The sequence below is a fragment of the Myxine glutinosa genome, chromosome 14, assembly GCF_964187855.1.
Source record: "Myxine glutinosa chromosome 14, kmMyxGlut1.1, whole genome shotgun sequence".
NCBI classification, from domain to species: Eukaryota; Metazoa; Chordata; class Myxini; order Myxiniformes; family Myxinidae; genus Myxine; species Myxine glutinosa.
In genome coordinates, this window is record NC_136274.1 from 12811900 (window position 1) to 12832281 (window position 20382).

A 20382-nucleotide genomic window follows, 5' to 3' on the forward strand; every position below is an offset into this window, starting at 1 on the left:
GCGGTGCAACCTCTGTGGTGCGTCGGGGCACACTTTCCGCTCCTGTCGCAGAGCTACGCTAGCAGGATGCGTGCTTCTGCGGCTGGGAGTGGGGGTGTTGCCCCAGGGACAGGGGACGGTGTGGCCCCAGGGACAAAGAAAGGGGACGGTGTGGCCCCAGGGACAAATAAAGGGGACGGTGTGGCTCCAGGGACAAAGAAAGGGGATGGTGTGGCTCCAGGGACAAAGAAAGGGGACGGTGTTGCCCGAGGGACAGCAGAGGAGGGTGTTAGGACAGGGGAGGGTGTGGGGACAGGGGAAGCTGGGGAGGGTAGCACTAACGTGCCTGTGTGCTTGTCAGCCCTCCACCCTGCAGAAAGTAAAGAGAGGGAGTTGGACGAGGGATGATTGGAGGGGGAGGAGAACGAGGAGGGAGAGGCAGTTACTGCACCTCCCACAGAGCAGGACCTGGATGTGGCTACGCCAAGTGGCGGGCACACTGCGGTGGGAGAGGAGAAAGTACAAGGAATGGTGGCTCCGGTAGCGGGGTCAGAAGAAACATCCATGGTACCAGAAACCCCGTTGCCGGAGGCAGGAAGTGATGGCTCCTCCTCCGACTATGAACAAAGTGACCCTGGACAATGGGTGGAGAAGAAGCGTCGGAGGAGGGGCCAGGACAAAGGAAAAGCTCCTCTGGGCAAAGCCCCACAGGGAAAGACCACAAGAACGTCAAAGACAAAAACCCCTGTGGGGCGCAGAGCCCCCCCCCCCCCCCCCCCCCCCCCCCCGTGCAGCGACCCATCCAGGTCTGGGGGATCGCCTGCTCGTGGTAGGGGTGGGGTGCAGTCGGGGTTGGTCGCAGCAGGTCTCCGGGGGAGGGCCCAAATCCAGTATTCCCCTGAACGCTCACGTTCCCGTTCCCCCGTGAGTCGTTCTCCACCCGTTGACCTTACCCCTCCTCCGGGGGCAGCTGTGGCCATGGGCCTCAGCGAGGGTTTGCTCGCGGAGGACTTGTGCCTTTCTTCCCCGGACGGCGGGCGAGGCGGGGGGGGGGGGTAATTTTTATGACTCCCGAGGAGGAGGACCTCGCCTTGCTACCCAGGGAGAATGTCTGCATAGTCAGAGTCTGGCTCCCGGGCACCCTCGTGGCTCCCGGCTGCAGGAAGAACCGCAGGAGGAGGAAGAATGGTAGCCCGTCGTGTCTTGGCAAGGAGGGAGGAGCTTCATAAGTCCTATGACTCCCCTTTCGTGGTTTGCACTAGGGTTGGTGATTAATACACTAACACCTATGAGCTTTAAATTAACGTGTTTGAACGTACGGGGAGTCTGTACCACGGTCCGGAGGATCGCTATTTTTGAAGAACTGCGCAATTTTGAATGGGATGTCTGCCTGTTGCAGGAATGCCATATTCCGCACGGTGAGTATGGATACCTCCGTGCAAATTGTCGGTACGGAGAGTCGTATTGGTCCGGAAGCAACACTAACAGGGCGGCAGGATTAGGGTTCCTTATTAAGAGCCCGAATGTCGAGGTCCTTAGTTTAGAAGAAATTATTCCAGGGCGATTGGCCGCGCTCAGGGTGGTGGTGTCATCGACCCCACTGACCTTGGTCAATGTGTACGCCCCTACGCCGGTGGGAGAAAGAGTGGAGCTCCTGCGCCAGTTGGGGCTCCTCCTCTCCACCTCTGGCCCCGTGATCGTTGGGGGAGATTTTAATATAAGTTTGGACAGGTTTCCCCTGGAGCAATCGGCGCTGGCTCTTAAAGGGCTTGTTCAGGATTTTAGGTTGAGGGACACGGGTGCGGGAAGGAATGAGGTCACCGGACCGAAGCGGCTGGTACCAGTCGGGCTAGGATTGATTACATCCTTTTGACACCAAATTTTGGCGACCCGGACCTGGTACTTCACGCGGTGGCATTTTCAGATCACTGTCGTTTGTCTCTGGGTATTGAATTAAATGGGGTGCGTCCCCGGCGCTCTGAACTCTGGAAGCTTAACTGTCGCCTTTTGCAGGATGACAGTTTAGTGCGTTCCTACGTTCGGAAGTATAGGGAGTGGGAAACGGTCAGGTGCCTCTTCCCTACCTCGGCAGCCTGGTGGGAGGAGGTGAAACGTAGGACCATAGTGTTTTTCCGTACGGCCGGGCGAATGAGGGCCACGGGGCAACGAGAGCATTTGAAGCGCATGCAGGCATACCTCCAGCGCCTGCATAAGAAACTTTGCGAAGGGAGGGACGTGTCGGAAAAAATCCGCCGGGTGAAGGGGAGGATTTTTAGCATCCTCGAAGCCAGGGCGAGGGCCGTCATCTTCCGGAGCAAGGTGCAGGCATTGGAGGGGAATGAAAAGTGTACCAGATTTTTCTTCCAACGATGTTCCAGGCAGAGGGGCAGTTTGGCCCAGGTTAATGTGGGGTGGGGCCATGTTTCGGATCCGGACCAAATTACTGAGGCAGTGGAGGACTATTACTCCAGGCTTTTTGAAAAACGACCGGTTGACCAAATCCAGATGGCCGACGTTCTCGGCCATCTGAGGAATCATTTGAGCCCCGAACAGCGGAGCAGTTGGAGAAGCCGGTGAGCCTGGAGGAATTGACCTCCGCTGTTAGGGATTTCGCCGCGAATAAAACCCCGGGTGACGACGGCCTGCCCGTGGAGTTTTATCGCCGCCTTTGGCACGTCCTTGCGAGGACTATCTGCAGGTAGTGAGGGAGCTAGCCACCTCTGCGAGGTTTCCAGATTCGATGCGCCGGGGCGTGGTAAACCTCGTGCACAAGAAGGGTGATCAGGAGGATTTGTCCAACTGGCGCCCGATCACTTTGTTGAATGTCGACTACAAGATACTAACAAAGGTGCTGTCTAAGAGGGTGCACGGTGTCATGATGGACCTCGTGCACCCGGATCAGACTTGTGCTGTTCCGGGACACAGAGTGTCCGACAGCCTGGGCCTGGTTCGAGAGGCGATCCAGCTAGCGGAGGAGAGAGGCCTCCCACTGAGCATAGTCAGTTTGGACCAGGAGAAGGCTTTCGACAGAGTGTCACATGAATACATGATGGCCGTTTTGGACCGTTTTGGCTTTGGGCCAAATTTGATGCATTGGGTGGACCTGATGTATAGGGACGTTGAAGCCCGTGATTTGGTCAACGGACACCTCTCGGGAGCCTTCCCAGTCGCTTCTGGGGTCAGGCAGGGCTGCCCAATGTCACCAGTCCGTTTTGTTCTTTGTATTGAACCGTTTGCTTGTGCACTGCGAGCGGACCCATCCTTCCCTGGGTTGTGGATTCCCGGAACCCATGGGGAGCGCCTAAAGGTGAGTCTGTACATGGACGACGTGTCAGTGTTTGTCACCGATGCAGTCGCCATGTGCAGACTGGTGGGTCTCTGCGAGCGTTTTGGGTTGGCCTCCTCTTCTAAAATCAATCCTCAGAAGAGTGAGGTCATTCACTTTGGTCGGCACAGGACGGGCTCCGGCCCCTCTTGCCGGTACACGGAGCGAAGAGATCGATTAAAGATCCTCGGGGTCTGCTTTGACCCAGGCGGCATGGCCGCTGAGAACTGGCGAACGGTCATTGGGGGAATGGAATTGGAAGTCGCTTCTTGGCGGTCTCGTCGCCTTACCATGGAGGGGCGAAATTTAGTGATCAAGAATGTTTTGATTGGTAAGTTGTTGTATTTGGCTAGAATCTCCCCACCTCCTCCTGCGGTGGGACAGGCTCTGGAGAGATTAATTTTCACTTTCTTCTGAGGTACCCGAGCAGAGCACAGGAGTCGGAGGGTTGTGAAGATGAGCCCGTCCTTGGTTGGGAAGGGTGTCCCCTGCCCAGTGTTTGTATGTATGTATGTCTGCGTTTGCGTGTACTCTCATGGAGTTATTTGTGTCAGAGGACCCGGGTGGCGCGGGATTTTTTGTTCTTTTTTCTGGGGCCATCCGTCGCGCGGTTGGAAGGGCGGTCCCTCCCGCTGTCTCGGCCTTTTTCTGGGTCCTGTCCGGGGCATTTCCAGATGTTTGAGGGGTTCGCCCGGGAGCAGGGCCTGTTGACCTGTCGGCCCATCGGTTGGCAGTTGTCGCAGGTCCTGGATCACTTGCGCCCAAGGGAGGTGCTGCGGGAGGTGCGTATCCTTCACGGAAGCCCTCTCACAGAACGTATGGCGCGAAAGGTTTGGGAGAACGTTTCGGCTCGCTGTCTCGCCAACGACCAGAAGGACGTCGGGTGGCAAGCCGCCCATGAGTGTCTTCCGGTCCGGGTATTTCGGTTCCAGAGGGACCTGAACGTGTCGGGCCAGTGTCCCCGACCCCGATGCACAGGGGACGAAACCGTCAAGCATGTCCTTTGGGACTTCCCTGTCACCGAGGGGGTCAGATCGCTTGCGGCTGGCCTCCTCGAATGCTATGTGCCTTGGCTGGCGATGGTCAGACGGGACGTCTTTGTGTTCAGCAGGCTCCTACCACAACCAGTGCCTGGCCGCAAGTGGAGGCAGGACATGAGAATGGTCTGTATAATCAAGACCGTCTTGTGGCGAGCGAGAACCAGAGGTTTCTATACCAGGGAAAGGTTGGATCCTGGGCAGATATGGGGCATGGCCCTATCCTGCCTCCAAAGGTACAGGCTTGGCGACAGCCTGCGGGCAACCGGGCGGGGTGCTGGCCGTAACAATGCGTCAGTTGTGTCGTAAAGCCCTCCCTGGAGCGGGGAATACGGCCGGGCTTCTCCGTGGTGAAGGGGGGGGGGGGGTGGGTGTGTCCCGTGGGAGGTTACTTCCAAATGTGCGGGCGACAGTCATGTGCAGCCGTAGTCCCTGACCGAGCTTGCCGCCCGGGCTTGGAAAGGTTGGGGGTGCTCCGGCAGGTGTGCTTGCGGGCCCTGTCGGGCGGTGATTCTCATTGGGACACTCATGCCTCGGGGGCAGCTCAGGGAGCCGGTGCCTGACTTGTGGTGCATCTTCCGGGTGGGCCCTCCCGGGCGCGGCCTGGGGAGGGTGGGGGCAGTTGGGTTTCCTTTTGTTTGATCTTGATTTTGCCTTGGTTTGATTTTTATTTTCTTTCATTATTATTTCCAGCGGTGGGTCGAGCCCTCAACGTGTTTGTGGCCGCATGTTCCCGGCTGCGGTTAGCAGCCGGTTGTTGATTTCGGTATGCAAAGGAAAAAAGGCCCCTTGATCCTTATTGTTTTAAGGTGTCCCTTCCTTGGTTGTTTTTGGGGGAGGTGGGAGAGGGGGATAGGGTCTTCTTTCCTTTCTCCCTCCCCTTTGGTTAGTTAGAGTCAGGTGTCTGTTGCCTGGGGTGGGAGAGGGTTTTTGGGGGTTTGGGCATAGGGATGATGGACTTTGGTTTTTACGATTAATGGTTTATTGAGTTTGATTTGATTTGCATCTTTGTCTTTGAACTTTGTTTTATTTTGTTTCTTGATCTTTGCTCTGCTTTCTCTCTTTGATTTCTTATTTATTGTTTGATTTCTTGGCTTTGATTTCTTGGGTTTTTGAGTGATGGTTTTATTGAGTGGCTTTTGAGAGTGTTTTTACCTTTTTTGTAATAAAAAAGGGTTCAGCCATAAAGAGGTGTTGTTGTTGTTGTTGTTGTTGTTCACACTGGCTGGGAGTGGGGGTATGTTCGCATCCAGGTGCAGTTGCTGCATGTGGATGTGTATGTGCCCCTGCTGGCCCACCTTAGCTGACCGTATCGAGGTTGAAGGGCCGAAACGGGATGATGCTGAGGACCTCGACTGAGGACCCGGTCAGTGTGGCACACTTGTGACCAGGTGTGTTTTGAACTTATATACAGTGATCCCTCGTTTATCGCGGGGGTTACGTTCCAGAACCCCCCGCGATAGACGAAAATCCGCGAAGTAGCGACCATATTTTAATTTTATTATTTATATATATTTTAAAGCTTTATGACCCTCCCCACACTCTTATTAACCTTTCCCACACTCTTATTAACCTTTCTCACACTCTTATTAACCTTTCCCATACTCTTATAAACACTTCCTATACTCTTAAACACTTTTTACACTCTTAAACATACGTAATTTTAACAACATATAAAATTCTAATGGGTACTCACGATTGAAGATACTGTAGCGACCCATGGGTTCCCCAAGCAAGACCAGCATCAGAATCTCCTTGCTCCAGCCGGTGACGTCACCGGCGGGGATTCCCGGTGCCAGAGTGGCTGGTCACGTGACCGCCAAAGCGTGCCGCGCGTGCGGGTATAATCAGCTACACCTGTTGATCACGTGACCGCCGAAGCACGCCACGCTTGAGAGGCGTGGCTTTCGGTTTCTGGTTGTGCTTTATAATGCAGCCCGATAAATGGGCTTTTCAGTGTTCCCGAGTTGGTTTTGAGAATAAATATCTTCTCGGACGAGTTTGTGTCTTGCCCGTCATTTCGTCCGTATCAAGCAAGAGTCCCGGCTCTTCAATACTACAACTTGCGTGATGAAGATGATGATGAATTAGCTGTGCAGTACTGACGACGATGAAGGTGATGACGATGATGAATGTACTGCACAGCCAGAAAGAGCATTACAGTTACCCATTACGTGGGTAACTAGCGCAAATGGAAGCTGCCGCATCTGCGTTTTCCATACGCACGACTCTTTGTCTCTTTGTCTACTGTTCTACTGTACACTATGTACAGTATTTTATTTCTTGTAATATGTTTTAATTACTGTATTTTTCTTATTTTTTTACGTTTTTAAATTTTTTAGGCTAGTAAATGCTTATTTTACCACAAAAATATTTAAAATAATAGTATATAAAAATACATTTATACCGCAAAATCCCGCGATATAGCGAAAAATCGGCGATATAATTTTACATATACTAGCGAGAAAAACCCGCGATGTACCGAAGCCGCGAAAAGTGAACCGCGATATAGCGAGGGATGACTGTATATACAGTATATATATATATATATATATATATATATCACGGGTGTATACAAATATAGTAATGTTATTAAATAGCCAACCTTATAGCAACTGCTTTTGCCTTAGACATTTGGCCCAATGCAGGAATTTAACATGGCCCATTGTATCCTCCGCTGCACCAGGGGCGGAGGAAAAGAATAGAAGAGTGATCCAATTTTTGGTTCTCAAAATAATTTGATTATTGAACCTGCCCACTCAGTTCGGTCATCACGAGTGCAGTGGTACCAACCCCATGGTATCCCAGGTGTCACCAAGAAGGATGGCTCTCGATGTTCAACAATATTCTCAACATTTCATCAACCACTGGTTAATTCAACCACCGAGTAGGAGTTATGAAATGTTACAAAATGCTGTTTTACCAACGTGTTCATCCTTGGTCTGGTTAAGGCACCGATGTTGTAGTATTGAAGATGGACGGTTGTGGTTGGCTGGGACAGGAGCCATCACTTCAGCAAAATCCTTCTCAATCGGTTTCACGAAGCTTGGAGTGCGACTATCAGCCTCGTCACTGTAGAGCACACGCATCCAAATGATCCAAAAATCAATGACTTGGGGGTAAATAAGGGGTTAATTATTCAACATTTATCTCTTAATGAATGTACACTACCGGTCAAAAGTTTTAGAACACCTCAATTTTTCCAGTTTTTATTGAAATTTACGCAGTTTAATGTCCAGTAAATAACCTGAAATTGTACAAAGGTAAGCAGTAAACTGCTCGAGGTTCAAAAAAAAGTTTTGGTTAGCAAAAACGGAAAAATAATGTAAATTGCACAGTTACAACAGTATTGTAAAAAAAAAAGGCCTTCTTCAGGGAACAAAGAATGGGTTAACAACTTACAGCTGTTCTGCAGCAATGTAAGTAAATTAAGCCTTGAAAGTTGATGCAAACAATTCCTACAGGTGTCCCAAACTCTGCTGATTACTTGATTACAAACCCCCTGTCTGTATGAAAGCAGTATTGGAACAGACTGTTATTACACCCTCTGAAGCATTATTTGGACAATATTGCACTGCAGGACGTAGTATATTGGAAACTGGAGGAAACTCTGTCTGACAGGAAGAGGTCTGGCAGACCCAAAGCCACAACAGAATCAGAAGACAAGTTTCTGAGAGTCAACAGCTTGCGTGATAGGCGGCCCACAGGACAACAGCTTCAAGCACAGCTTAACACTAGTCGAAGTAAGCAAGTCTCAGTTTCAACTGTGAAGAGAAGACTTCGAGCTGCAGGTTTGACAGGTCGAGTGGCAGTAAGAAAGCCATTGCTAAGATGGCAAAATAAGAAAAAGAGGCTTGCCTGGGCCATGAAGCACCGCCAGTGGACTACTGAAGACTGGAAGAAGGTCTTATGGACCGATGAATCAAAATTTGAAATATTTGGTTCATCACGCAGGGTTTTTGTACGCCGTCGAGTGGGCAAAAGGATGGTTCCTCAGTGTGTGACACCAACTGTCAAACATGGAGGAGGAAGCGTGATGGTCTGGGGCTCTTTTGCTGGATCCAGAGTCGGCGACTTGCACAGAGTGACTGGCACCCTGAACCAAAAGGGCTACCACAGCATTTTTCAGCACCATGCAATACCCTCTGGTATACACCTAGTTGGTCAGGGGTTCATCCTACAGCGAGATAATGACCCTAAACACACCTCTAGGCTATGTCAATTTACGCAGTTTTACCTTCGAGGAAAAGAACAAGACGGTGGGCTTCAAATCCTGGAATGGCCAGCACAGTCTCCAGATTAAACCCGATCGAGCTGGTTTGGGATGAACTGGACAGAAGGGTGAAAGCAAAGAAACCTACAACTGCCACACATTTGTGGGAACTTCCGCAACAGTGTTGGGAAGAACTTCCCGAACAATATTTGATTTCCATTGTAGAAAGAATGCCACGAGTGTGTTCGGCGGTTATATCTGCAAAAGGTGGCTACTTTGCCGAGTCAAAAATTTAAATTAAATTTTGTTAAACAAGGTGATTCTATGATTTCTTTTTATCTCCAATTGTTTATTTGTTTTCTGCTTAATTTCAGAGTACATTGAGACATTAAACTGCATAAATTTCATTAAAAACTGGAAAAATTGAGGTGTTCTAGAACTTTTGACCGGTAGTGTACATACAAGTGTTTGTAACTCCAATTAGCAGCGACCAGGGTCAGAGGTCAAGGCAGCCCCGTTAAAACCGTTTCAGACTAGGTTAAGCACGTTGATAGGGTTTCTCTGTCACCTTTTTTTCCTGTTCTCCTTGCTGTACACCCTCCCCATTATTTATTCAACCTGTTGCTTTGAAGGTGAGTCGATGTGCATTTGAGCCACAGGATCATCCTCTAGGTCTAGCATAACCAATTTCCCTGTAAAACCGTATACGCGCTGAATCTGCTGCAAGGCCAAATCAATTTAATATATCGCCACACCTCATCGCAAACCAGTCGTGTGCACAGAACGCTTTCGCTCGGCATCCTGGGAGTTCAATTCCGGCAGTTTCACATTGCCCGCTAGGAAGACAGAGTCCATTACAATATGTTTACTCACAAATGCCATGATAAATGCTTACCAATAACAAGTAAACAAGAACAGCACTCGGTAGAACGCTTAAATCCACCAAGCTGAACAGTTTACGTTTTGTATCCGACTGATGGGCCATGATGTCCATCACGGCGTTTGTCCAGGTTCGGAGCATTTTAATAATTATATATATATTTATATATATTATAAATATATTTATATTTATATATAGTTTAAAAGTATATATATATATATATATATATATATATATATATATATATATATATATATATATATATATATATATATATATATATATAAAAATATATATATAAAAATATATATATATCTATATATATATATATCTATATATATATATATATATATATATATATATATATATATATATATATATATATATATATATATATATATATATATATATATATATGTACGAGGGCCAGTCAATAAGTAACCTTAAAATGGCGATATAAATTCGAGAATGTAATGTGTGTAGTTGAAGACTACGTATGTTATATCTATGTGTAAGAGTCATGTTTTGCCCGTTTTAGATCTGGCAACATTGAGCGTATGACGTCAGTAGAGCAATTCCAAGATGGCGGCTCCCTCAGAAGCATGCACCAGGGAGGACCAACGTTCTGTCATCCATTTCTTGGGAAGTGAGGGTGTGAATCCCAATGAAATCCATCACAGAATGAAGATGCAATATGGTGACGCATGTTTATCGCTGCAGCAGGTGTACGACTGGGAAAGGAAGTTTAACAGTGGAGTGTCCAGTGCCTTACAAACAACACACAACACAACAAAAAACACAGACACTTACCTTTAAAATGTCAGCAATATGTAGGTGCAATTACAAACATCCAAGTGAAATCCATTGCCAAATTGAACAATGGATACGATTGACAAAACTTTGGGGTCAACTTCGATTTTTGCTCCAAGGAAGGGTTAACTCCCGAAACATAAGGTTCTCCATGTTTCCCACTGTAGTTAGCACACTTCGATCAATGTAATGATTCCATCCATTGTTCTACCTGTCCACCGATGCAATTTGACACAAGCTTTGTAGAGGAGGACTTCATTCATTCTTCATTCTACGTTTTCCAGATTACACTTTTTCTAAAATAATATCAACACAAAGATTCCACTTCAACAACTTTTGCACAGCAATTCCGATCCCACAATAATTTGCGGTACACGCACCTTGCCGTTAAACCTGCAGACAATTCCGCTTCGAGCTGTCCCACGATCCGACGAGCTTCCTGTAACTCTTCCCGCAGCTCACCTGTTGCCTCCTCCGCCTCGTCACGAATGTTGTCTGCCAACACGACGGCGGTTTGCAGGTCTGACTGGAATTGCTTCCATTCGCTTTGTGCTTCCTATGTGTACATACGGTTCAAAGGAAGCAGATACAAAGTAAACACAAACCTACCTGTTTAAACAAACAAGGGAAAAAACAGGTGTGGGGAAAACACCCACCTGCATCTCCAGCTTGGAATCCCTGAGCTGTGTATGCAGGTTACGGTTTTCTTCCTCCAAACTGTTGATTGTGCCTGAAAGACACCATGGTGGGGTGGGTGACAGCACAAAGAAAAAGTGAGAGACCAAAGCACAACTCTGGTGCCCTCCAGCAGCACAATGACATCACATCCATGTAGTGGTGCAATATAAACCTCTACAATTAGCTGGAGACGAAGCCAACGGTTACACATCGTACAGCAATACGGACCAAACATTACAGCACAAACATCTTGTAGGACAAATGCAGATGAATCCCCCAGATCAAATTCAATGGTGGAGAGAAGGTTTTGATACAATCTTTTCCAAAAATTTTGGCATTTCCAAAATGACATCATGGAACAACATTGTGGATCGGATTGTTGAGTGTCACAGATAAGGCTAAAAGATCCACTCATATCATTAATAACCAAGGAGGCATTACTCTCAAGCGATGCCATTGGACGTCAAATGATGTCCAAATGGATCACGGCGGTCAAGCAGCTTTATTGGAATCCCCATTCCACCTTTCAGAGACGACGATTTTTCACCAATGAGATTTGGATCAAATGGATGTGAACGTTTTAGAGTTCCTCCACCTCCACCTTGCATAACCTCCACCTACCGAGATGTTCAGCCACGTTGTGGTCGTCGTGCAGTTTGACCATGCGGTGCTGCTCCAGAGCATCCTCCAGCTCCAGCACATTCTCGCAGAGTTCTGCCAGGTGCTCATCACGGAGGCGGAGTTCTGTTTGAAGATGCATTGCTTCCGCCTCGCAGCCCCGTTGCACATTGCCCGCATGTCTCTGTCCGATATTCCTCTCCACCCCTTTTGTGACCGAGTCGCTTTCGTTTGCACTGAGCTGCGTTTTCAGCACCTCATTCTCTGCAGCAACCTACTCCGGAATTCAAAAGTGAAGAAGCAAATTCATGAATAAATAAACAAGTTGGGAAGAGATCTCGATGATTGAAGCCATGTGCATATGAATGAACAAAAAGAGGAGAGAGCGTGTGTTGGGGGAAGAGTGTCAAAATTTCCACCATTTTGTGCAGATAATATGTAGATGGACCATTACTTTTATGATACAAAAAAAGAAATCGACAAGAAAACTTCCACGATACATAAGTTGAGATTGAACCACACAGAAAGTTGAAGAACACCTGAAATTCCAATGAGCAACAATATTGTGAGGAAAATGACTTGGAGATTAATTCTGCATCAGTTATTTCTTAATGAGTGTTAGTTGAATGATTGGAAAGACCAATCAGCCTCGACCAGAATCGGATGTCTACCTAGCTTCCCTGTCATCCCCACCCTCATGTCTGTCTCGTTTCCCGATCTTCCATCTGGTTTTTCTTAAATCACCCCCATAGTCGTTTCTCACCTCCCACACACATGCCACATGAGCATGGCTGTCTCCACGTGTGCTAGTTCAATCCTCTCACATAAGTTTTACAAATGGCTGTCACACGTGTGCTACCACAGTGGTACAACAGTGCATATGAGACACCCGCACAGTGGGATGGTGGTAGAGGGCTGCCTATAAAAGGATTGACACACACCCAGAAACAACCAGCTCGGGACAATAGTCACGCCTCGCACACAGCTCGGGACCCATGGATAGCGAGCTGCACAGCCATTGGAAGGCAGCCTGGGATGCCCAGCCATTGAGAGGGCCCCCGCACAACGCAAGCTAGACTCCCGCTAGAGATGCACAGCACAACCGGGTGCCCTGCCAGCCACACAACCAGCTGCGGAGAGCATCACCAGAACCACAGAGACCGAAGGGTGACACTAGACCAATAGAGGGGTCTCAAGTCGTGAGACTGCCACACTCTGGCATCTCCAGTCCAGCCTGCCTCCGGCGCTTCAAAAGAAGGACGCACACACGCTTTCACGTTGGTCCATTCTCCCTTGCATCTTGTGTTACTGACCGAGTCTGATGTGACAAGATTAGAGGTAGAATAGCTGGCAAATTGTTACTGTCCCATAAAGCCCGCTGGTCGGTTAGTCTCTATTTTACTGCCATTTGCATTTTCCATGCCTCCCATCCCCATTATTTATTAAATCCCTCACTTTTTTTTTTTTTTTTTTTTTTTTTTTTTTGTTGTTTTGTTTTGTTTTGTTTTGTTTGTTTGTTTGTATACAATATCGAGGCTCGTGAAAGAGCGAACATTTATCACACAGAAAGACAAACCGACACATAAAACATATAACATAGGGAGCGGTAGACAAGATGGGGAGAGAGGGGGAAGGCCACAAACACAACATTTGAGAGACATGGAGACATCGAGAGATCTGAGAGAGGGCGAGGGCTTTGGGGGGGGGGGCGTGGGAAGGGGGCAGTGGGAGAGGTATAAAACATATGGACACTGCCAGGACTTCCAGGAAAGAAGTTGGAATTTCAAACAAGGTGGATCTGGGGTGAATTAGCGGGGGTAGAAAAGATCAAGGTTTTGGATGGGGGAAGATAAGAGATGGTGGTGAACAGCTGTTTTAAAGACCTGGAGGGAGGAGTGGGATTGAAGGGAGTGAGGGAGTTTGTTCCAGAGGCGGGAGAAAAGAGGAATGAAAGAGTGAAGGTGAGCGGAGAGCCGAGATTTCGGCAGTTTAACCATCAGAGGGTTGCTGGCAGATCTTGTGCGACCTGTAGGAATATTTGGGGGACAGAGCACAGAGAGAGCTGGGGGTGCAAGGCCGGAGAGGAGTCGGTAGAAGACAGAAAGACCACCTACCTGCCTGCGGTGAGTGAGTGAAAGGCCCTCAGAGATAGCTTCATCGTGGGAGATTCCAATAATTCTGAAAGCTTTGGTTTCAACAGTGTGAAGCCGAGCTAGGTGTGAGGCAGGAGCACCAGCCCATAGGGGAGAACAGTATTCCATTGAGCTGCGGATGAAAGCCTTGTATGTGGTGAGGAGCTCAGGTGTGCCGAGGAAGGACTTCGCACGACGGAGGATGCCCAGTCGGCGACTGGCTTTGGAGGCCAGCTTGGAAATGTGGTTTTCCCAAGAAAGATCATGGCAGATAGTGAGACCCAAAATCTTGAGCGACAGAACTTCTTGGAGAGGATTGTTGAGAAAGTAGATGGGAGGGTTGTCCAGTCGATCTTTTCGGAGAGACATAGTAAGAGTGTGAGATTTGTCAGGATTGAAAGACATGTTCCACTTGTTTGACCAGTCTGTGATTTTGTCCAGGTCTTCAGAGAGTGAGGAGGCAGCAGACTGCCGATCTGAGGGAAGAGGAATGGAGCGGCAGAGAGTGGAGTCATCAGCAAAAAGATAGAGAGGATTTTCGAGAGAGTCAGAGAGATCATTGATGAAGACCAGAAAAAGCACGGGGCCCAGAACACTGCCTTGGGGAACTCCAGCCTGAACAGGAAGAGGAGATGAGAGAAACCCATTCAGGGCCACACGTTGACGACAACTAGAGAGTAAGTCCGCCAGCCATGCGTGGAGATTTCCATGGATACCAAAGGAGGAGAGTTTGGTGAGCAGAGCGGGGTGCCAGACCGTGTCGAAGGCACGTGATATGTCGAGGGAGACAGCTCTAATTTCCTGTTTGGCATTGAGGACCTCCATCCATTGTTGAGACAGCAGAAGCAGCATGTCCAGAGTAGAGTGACCTGGTCTGAAACCAAATTGATGATCAGAGATCAAGCCATTGGAGAAGAGGAAAGATTTCATATCAGAAGCAATGATGGATTCCATGACTTTGCTGATAATTGGGAGAAGGCTGATTGGTCTGTAGTTGCTAGGATCTGTTTTTGCACCTTTTTTGTGCAAAGCGGTGATGTTGGCTGATTTCCAAGCAGATGGCAGTTGACCTTGAGCAAAAGAGAGGGTGAAGAGAACAGAGAGAGGGTGAGATAGAGCAGCAGAGCAGGATTTTAGGACCCGTGGGCTGATGCCGTCGGGTCCAGTTGCAGAATCAGAGTCGAGGGTTGACAGAAACTTTTCCACCTTGTCAGGAGGAAAGGACACGGAGTCCAGGAGCAGCAGGGTACGACTGGGTATGGTGGGTACAGAGAGGGATGGGTTTGGGACACAAGATTTAGAGGCAAACACAGAGTTGAGGCATTCAGCTTTTTCACGTGCGGAGTCAGCTGTGTAGCCGTTTGAGGTAAGGGAGGGGATGGAGGGGGAACAAACACCAGAAACGGATTTGACCAGACGCCACCAGGATTTGGAAGAGGGAGACAGATAAGAGAGTTCGGTCTTGAGAACGGAGAGATATTGTTTCCTGGCTCTCCTGAGGGTGGACACACACTTGTTTCGGGCTTTGTGAAAGGAAATGAGATTTCCTTCCGTTGGATTTGCTTTCCAGGAGACGAAGGCAAGTTGTTTCTGGGCAACAGCCTCACCACAAGATTCCGTGTACCATGGACGGGAGGAAGGGTATGACAACTGAAGACGAGATGGGATAAATCTGTGCATGAGAGAGAGCAATTTACTTTGGAAGAATTCCCAGGATGAGTTGATGTCAGAGGTGGTAGAGATGGGAGACCAGTCCAGATGATTGATGGCTGCTTGAAGACCGTGCCAGTTGGCCTGAGTGAAATGCCAGACTCGTCGACGCTGAGCAGGCTCCCTGAGGATGGTCAGAGAGATGTCCACTTTAACAAGGACATGATCAGATGATCCGATCGGAGCAGAAGAAGAGCAGCAGACATTTTCAGGGAAGTTAGTCATAACCAAGTCCAGAAGAGAAGATGTTCCGTTGACTGAGATCCGGGTCGGGAAATTGACAGATTGTGTCAGTCCCAGTGAGTCGCAGAAGTCCTTTGCTGAGGAGCCATGGCTGGTGAGAGAGGTACCCACACCCAGCCAACTGGCATGATGACAGTTGAAATCACCACATATGAGGAAGAGAGAGTTGGGATGAGTAGATAGAAGTTGGTCCATATCATCAGACAGCGAGATGTAGATGGAGTCATCACTGTTTGGTGGACGGTACAACACACATATGAACAAGAGGTGGGAGCGAAGGGGAAGCCGTAGCCAGAGGTATTCCTGGGGGTGAGGTGGAGAGAGTGCAGTGCAGGGCGAGTGAGGAAGAGAGTTTTTGATAAAGATAGCAACCCCGCCTCCAGGACGAGGCTCAGGTCTATCATACCGGAGGAGGGAGTAGCCCGGGAGAGATACTATGGAATCAGAGACATCATAAAGGAGGAAAGTTTCTGTTAAGCAGATCACGTCTGGTTTGACAGAAGCAACCTGTATGGAGAGATCAGTTAAGTTTGAACGAAGGCCCCGGATGTTTGAGGTCCATACCGTTAATGAAGAGGAAGGGGGAGCATCAGATACAGAACAGGGGGGAGGAGGGGTAGGGTAAGATGTGGAAGAGGTGGAAGAGGTAGGGAGAGCTGTTGAAGGTGTGTCAGAGATTTCAGAATAGCTCGGAGAAAGGGAAGGATGGGGCGGACAAAAGGTTTGATGGTGATTGGGTGAGCCACAATGAGGTGTTATTTGAGGAGGGGGAAGAGCGAGGCAGAAGGTTGGGGGAGATGGAGGTGAGAGTTTGAAGGGGGAAGAAGCGGGGAGGACGCTTTGAGGAGGGGGAGTGAGCGGGGGGAAATTGAGAAGCAATGAGGGTGGGGAGATTTGAAGGGGAGGGGTGAGGGGGGAGTTTGGGAGGGAAGGGACAAGGGGAGGGATTTGAAAGGGATGGGATATGGGGGAGATTTGGAGGGGAGGGGTGAGGCAGGAGTCTAGGAGGGGAGGGGCGAGGGGGCGTCTTGGCGGGGAGGGGTGAGGGAGTAGTTTAGGAGGGAGGGGGCAAGGGGGGAGATTTGAAAGGGATGGGTGATGGGGAAGATTTGGAGGGGAGGGGTGATGGGGAAGATTTGGAGGAGAGGAGGGGTTATGGGGAAGATTTGGAGGGGAGGGGTGAGATTGGATTTTTGAAAGTGTACGATTTATGGGAAACGAACATTTATTGCAAAATGAGTTTCTTGTGACCTTCGAGTTAAAAATACGTTTAAGGACGCTGGATGGAGGATGGAGTGCAGGAGAGTTTAGGGAATGTAGAACAAAGGCACTATAGGAGATGGATATTTTTTTTGGGATGAATTGATTTGGTGAGCAAGTCGAAAGCAGCCTTTTAAAGAAGAAGAAGAAAAAGGTGTTATAAAATATGACGGAATACATAACTTGAGGGGAAAGTGTAAACATTGAAGGTTAATGAGTGAAAACTATCTGGGGAAATGGGGGAGAAACACGTGGTCGAAGAACGAACGAACGAATAAGAATGAATAAACGAATGAGAACAGAGAAGGAAATGTTTTTTTTTTTTTTTTTTTTTTTTTTTTTGAGTTGAGATTTACACAAGGAAGTAGGCTATGGGTGAAAAGACTGGGAATACAGAGAACGAAAGTTATTGGATCACAAACGACGGACCACTGAGAGAAAAACAAAGCCTCAAGGTTGTACAGTGCACACTGTACAAGGCCTTGCTCGCGACACGGCAAACAGACGATCAATTTATGAAAGATAAACACCGAGAAACAACCAAAGTTGCACACAATAACTTCACACACCGAAAGATAAATACAGTTTCGACAAAATACAATTGTGAACAGACTTAACTTCGAAAAACGTGGAGACCGTGTGGAGCTTCGAAAATCCCTGCCGCCGTCTCCAAGATCGTTTTAAAATATTTTTAATCGTTTTAAAATATTTGCTGTGTATTTTGAGCCACCATCTTATCCTCCTGCAAAATTAAGTCACCCAGTAAAACCGTACGCGCATGCTTAAACAGTTGCACAGTTACAAATTTTAAAACATAACCACACCACCTGCGGATTAGCCACGCGTGCGCAGAACGCCTCCGCTCAGCATCCTGGGAATTCATCCCCGACGGTCTCGTGTCGCCCGTTAGGGAGACCGAGTCCATTACAATATCATACCTCTGATATGCAAGACTGCATCGTCTGTGTTTCTGCCATACTCTGGTCCAGCTTTTCTCTCAACATGTCCAGCTCGGTCTCCATGTCGTTTCCTTTTAAAAGAGCCCGATCCTTCCACTGTTCAAATGCTTGTAGTGTCTCCTTTAACTCCATGTTTTCTTCCGAAAGGCGCTGCAGTCTCTGTTCCAGATTCTTGTAATTTTCCTCAAGCTCCTGATGGTCTTTCTGCCCAGGCTGCACCATTTTCTTTGCCACTTCAAACTCTTCTTCTTCTCCCATCATTCGAGCATTGTACTGGCTCTCATCCTCTTCCTTCCCTGATGATGCCATCTCCATCCTATTTGGGGCTTCAACTCCATTATCCTGGCCACTGGAAAGTCTGGCATTAACCTGGAACTGCTCATGCAGCTTCTGAATTTCAGAGTTTTTCTTCTGGTTCTGGTCCTCCAGTACCTTCAGCTTCGCCTCTTGAAAGGCCAATTCATTGAGAAAGCCTTCTGAACGGGACCTGGTGATGGCACCGCTGCGTAAAAATAAATTGGGTCGATACCGCGTGCGAGTATGAAAGCCATCTTTTGATCGCCTCTTCTTTACAATGCCGAAATTAAACATCCGCTCTTTGCTGGTCGGTGACGCTGTCGAGCCACGCTGACTCTGCTTGTTTTGCTCCCCTCTCGGACCTTCCTCTGTGGGAGAAGATGGACAACAACAGAGGAGGAAGAGTTGCTCAAGTGAATAAAGCATGATAATTTCTCACCATTAAATAACATACAAGAACTAGCAAGGATACCCGTCTGCGACGGGTGCAAATTGGAAGGATTCTTAAAATTAAAGGTGAACGCTCTGACTATATCCTACAATGCCTAAGATTGGGGGTATTGATATCAGAATTTTTTCAGCCAGACTTAAAACATTTTAAAAACTTTTGTACATACATTTTGTATAAACATTGTCGTCAATTGAATGTAGCATTTATTTTTTATTCCCTGTCAAATGGCATTGGTCCCATGTCAATCGGATGAAGTTGAATAATTAACGTTACGCCTTTATGACGTCATAATTCCGAACCCGGAAGTCGGAAGTCATTGTCGTCAAATAAATGTAGCATGTATTTTTCACTCTCTGTCACATGCCGTTGGTCCCATGTCAATCAGATGAAGTTGAAAAATTAACGTTACGAAATATGCTGATGACGTCATAATTTTAAAACCCGAAGTTTTTAAAAAACATTTAAGGTGTGCTGTAGTTTCTCTGAGACGTACTGAATCCGAATATGCCTTTGGTTTTGCTCTGCGATGAGTAGTTCTCGAGTTAAAAGAGGACAAACAAACACACATACTTTACTACTTTATATATATATAGATGAGACCGAGTTGCTGATGGAATCAATTTGCAGCTACTTTAGCAACAAGTCAAGAATGGCAAAGATTGACAAGAGCAAACTTCACAAAACCACAAAGGAGGGGAAGATAATAAAAGTACAACAAATCACAACAACGTGCTCATGTCTTTGGGTTGTGGATAAGTTGCATCAGCTGATGGAAATGGTGGATTGGATCGCTTTCAAAATTACAACAAAGCATTTGATAAAGTGCGACAAACAGGTTGTTAGAATCAGCAGTGGGTTATCAAATTGGTGAAAGAACTAGGAACAAAAGGTAGTGGTGGTTCATGGTACCTGATTGAGGACTCGATTACAAATCACTGAACATACGATTGACAGTTTAAAAAATTATTCAAACTTTGACGTTGAGAGTTGTTATCATCACCGTATTATGGACAGGTTAACAGGAGGAGCTCCACAACCTCTACCACTCATGTAACCCTACTCGTGTAAGCAAAAAAAAAAAATTTGAAAGACGTCAAACTGATGCGGGCGACAGTACAATTTCAAACCGATGCCTCATTCCAAAGCAAACCACACTTGGAGACAACTTGAGCAAATGCTAAGCGAACAAGATTTTTAAAACATCGATTCAAGGTTCACACACACGGTAAAGACATTAGTAGACAATGGACCAAAAAATGGTGGATGGGATTTGAACTTGGGATCCCAGAATTGTGAGCCATGTATTCAATGGAAACACGAACAGGCCAGGCCAGAAAAAAATAATATATATATATATTATTAAAGGCTATGGTTTATTGCACTAAATGCATAATGGTTTGGATCCCATAAATAACAAGAAAGAGCAATCAGAGATTGTAGACCCTCGCCAGGATGCGTTTTAGTGTTTTTTTAAGGCTTTTGTGTTAAAACAATTATGGCGGCCGAACCACGTGATGAATGACGTCATTATTATTTTTTTCCTACACCAATTTATCCCCAGATGACGCTCAAGAAATTTCATCTTGATCGGATGAAGTTTTGTACTTGTCGAATTATGACGTCATAATGGAAGCACCTATGACATCATCATTAACATATGTTATTTCCCATGGAACGTTCTTTACAATGAGCCATGTCTCAATTTTTTTCTATTCAATGCTTTCGGAGATATAGAGGTGCAAAGTTTTTCGGTTTTTCCAACATGGCGCCCATACCACGTGACCTATGAC

The 20382-nt window shown here is 47.5% G+C and overlaps 1 protein-coding gene across 1 annotated transcript in view; it reads right to left on the bottom strand.

Moving 5' to 3' along the window:
* LOC137439444 (cytospin-A) overlaps window positions 1-20382 on the bottom strand; it is a 301742-nt gene that overhangs the window by 17450 nt on the left and 263910 nt on the right. Inside the window, exons 2-6 of the mRNA XM_068135203.2 lie at window positions 17824-18509; window positions 11544-11814; window positions 10901-10974; window positions 10625-10800; window positions 7265-7413 (exon numbers count right to left, since the gene is read on the bottom strand). Coding sequence (XP_067991304.2) covers window positions 7265-7413; window positions 10625-10800; window positions 10901-10974; window positions 11544-11814; window positions 17824-18509 — 1356 coding nt within the window. The remainder of the gene's footprint in view (window positions 1-7264; window positions 7414-10624; window positions 10801-10900; window positions 10975-11543; window positions 11815-17823; window positions 18510-20382) is intronic.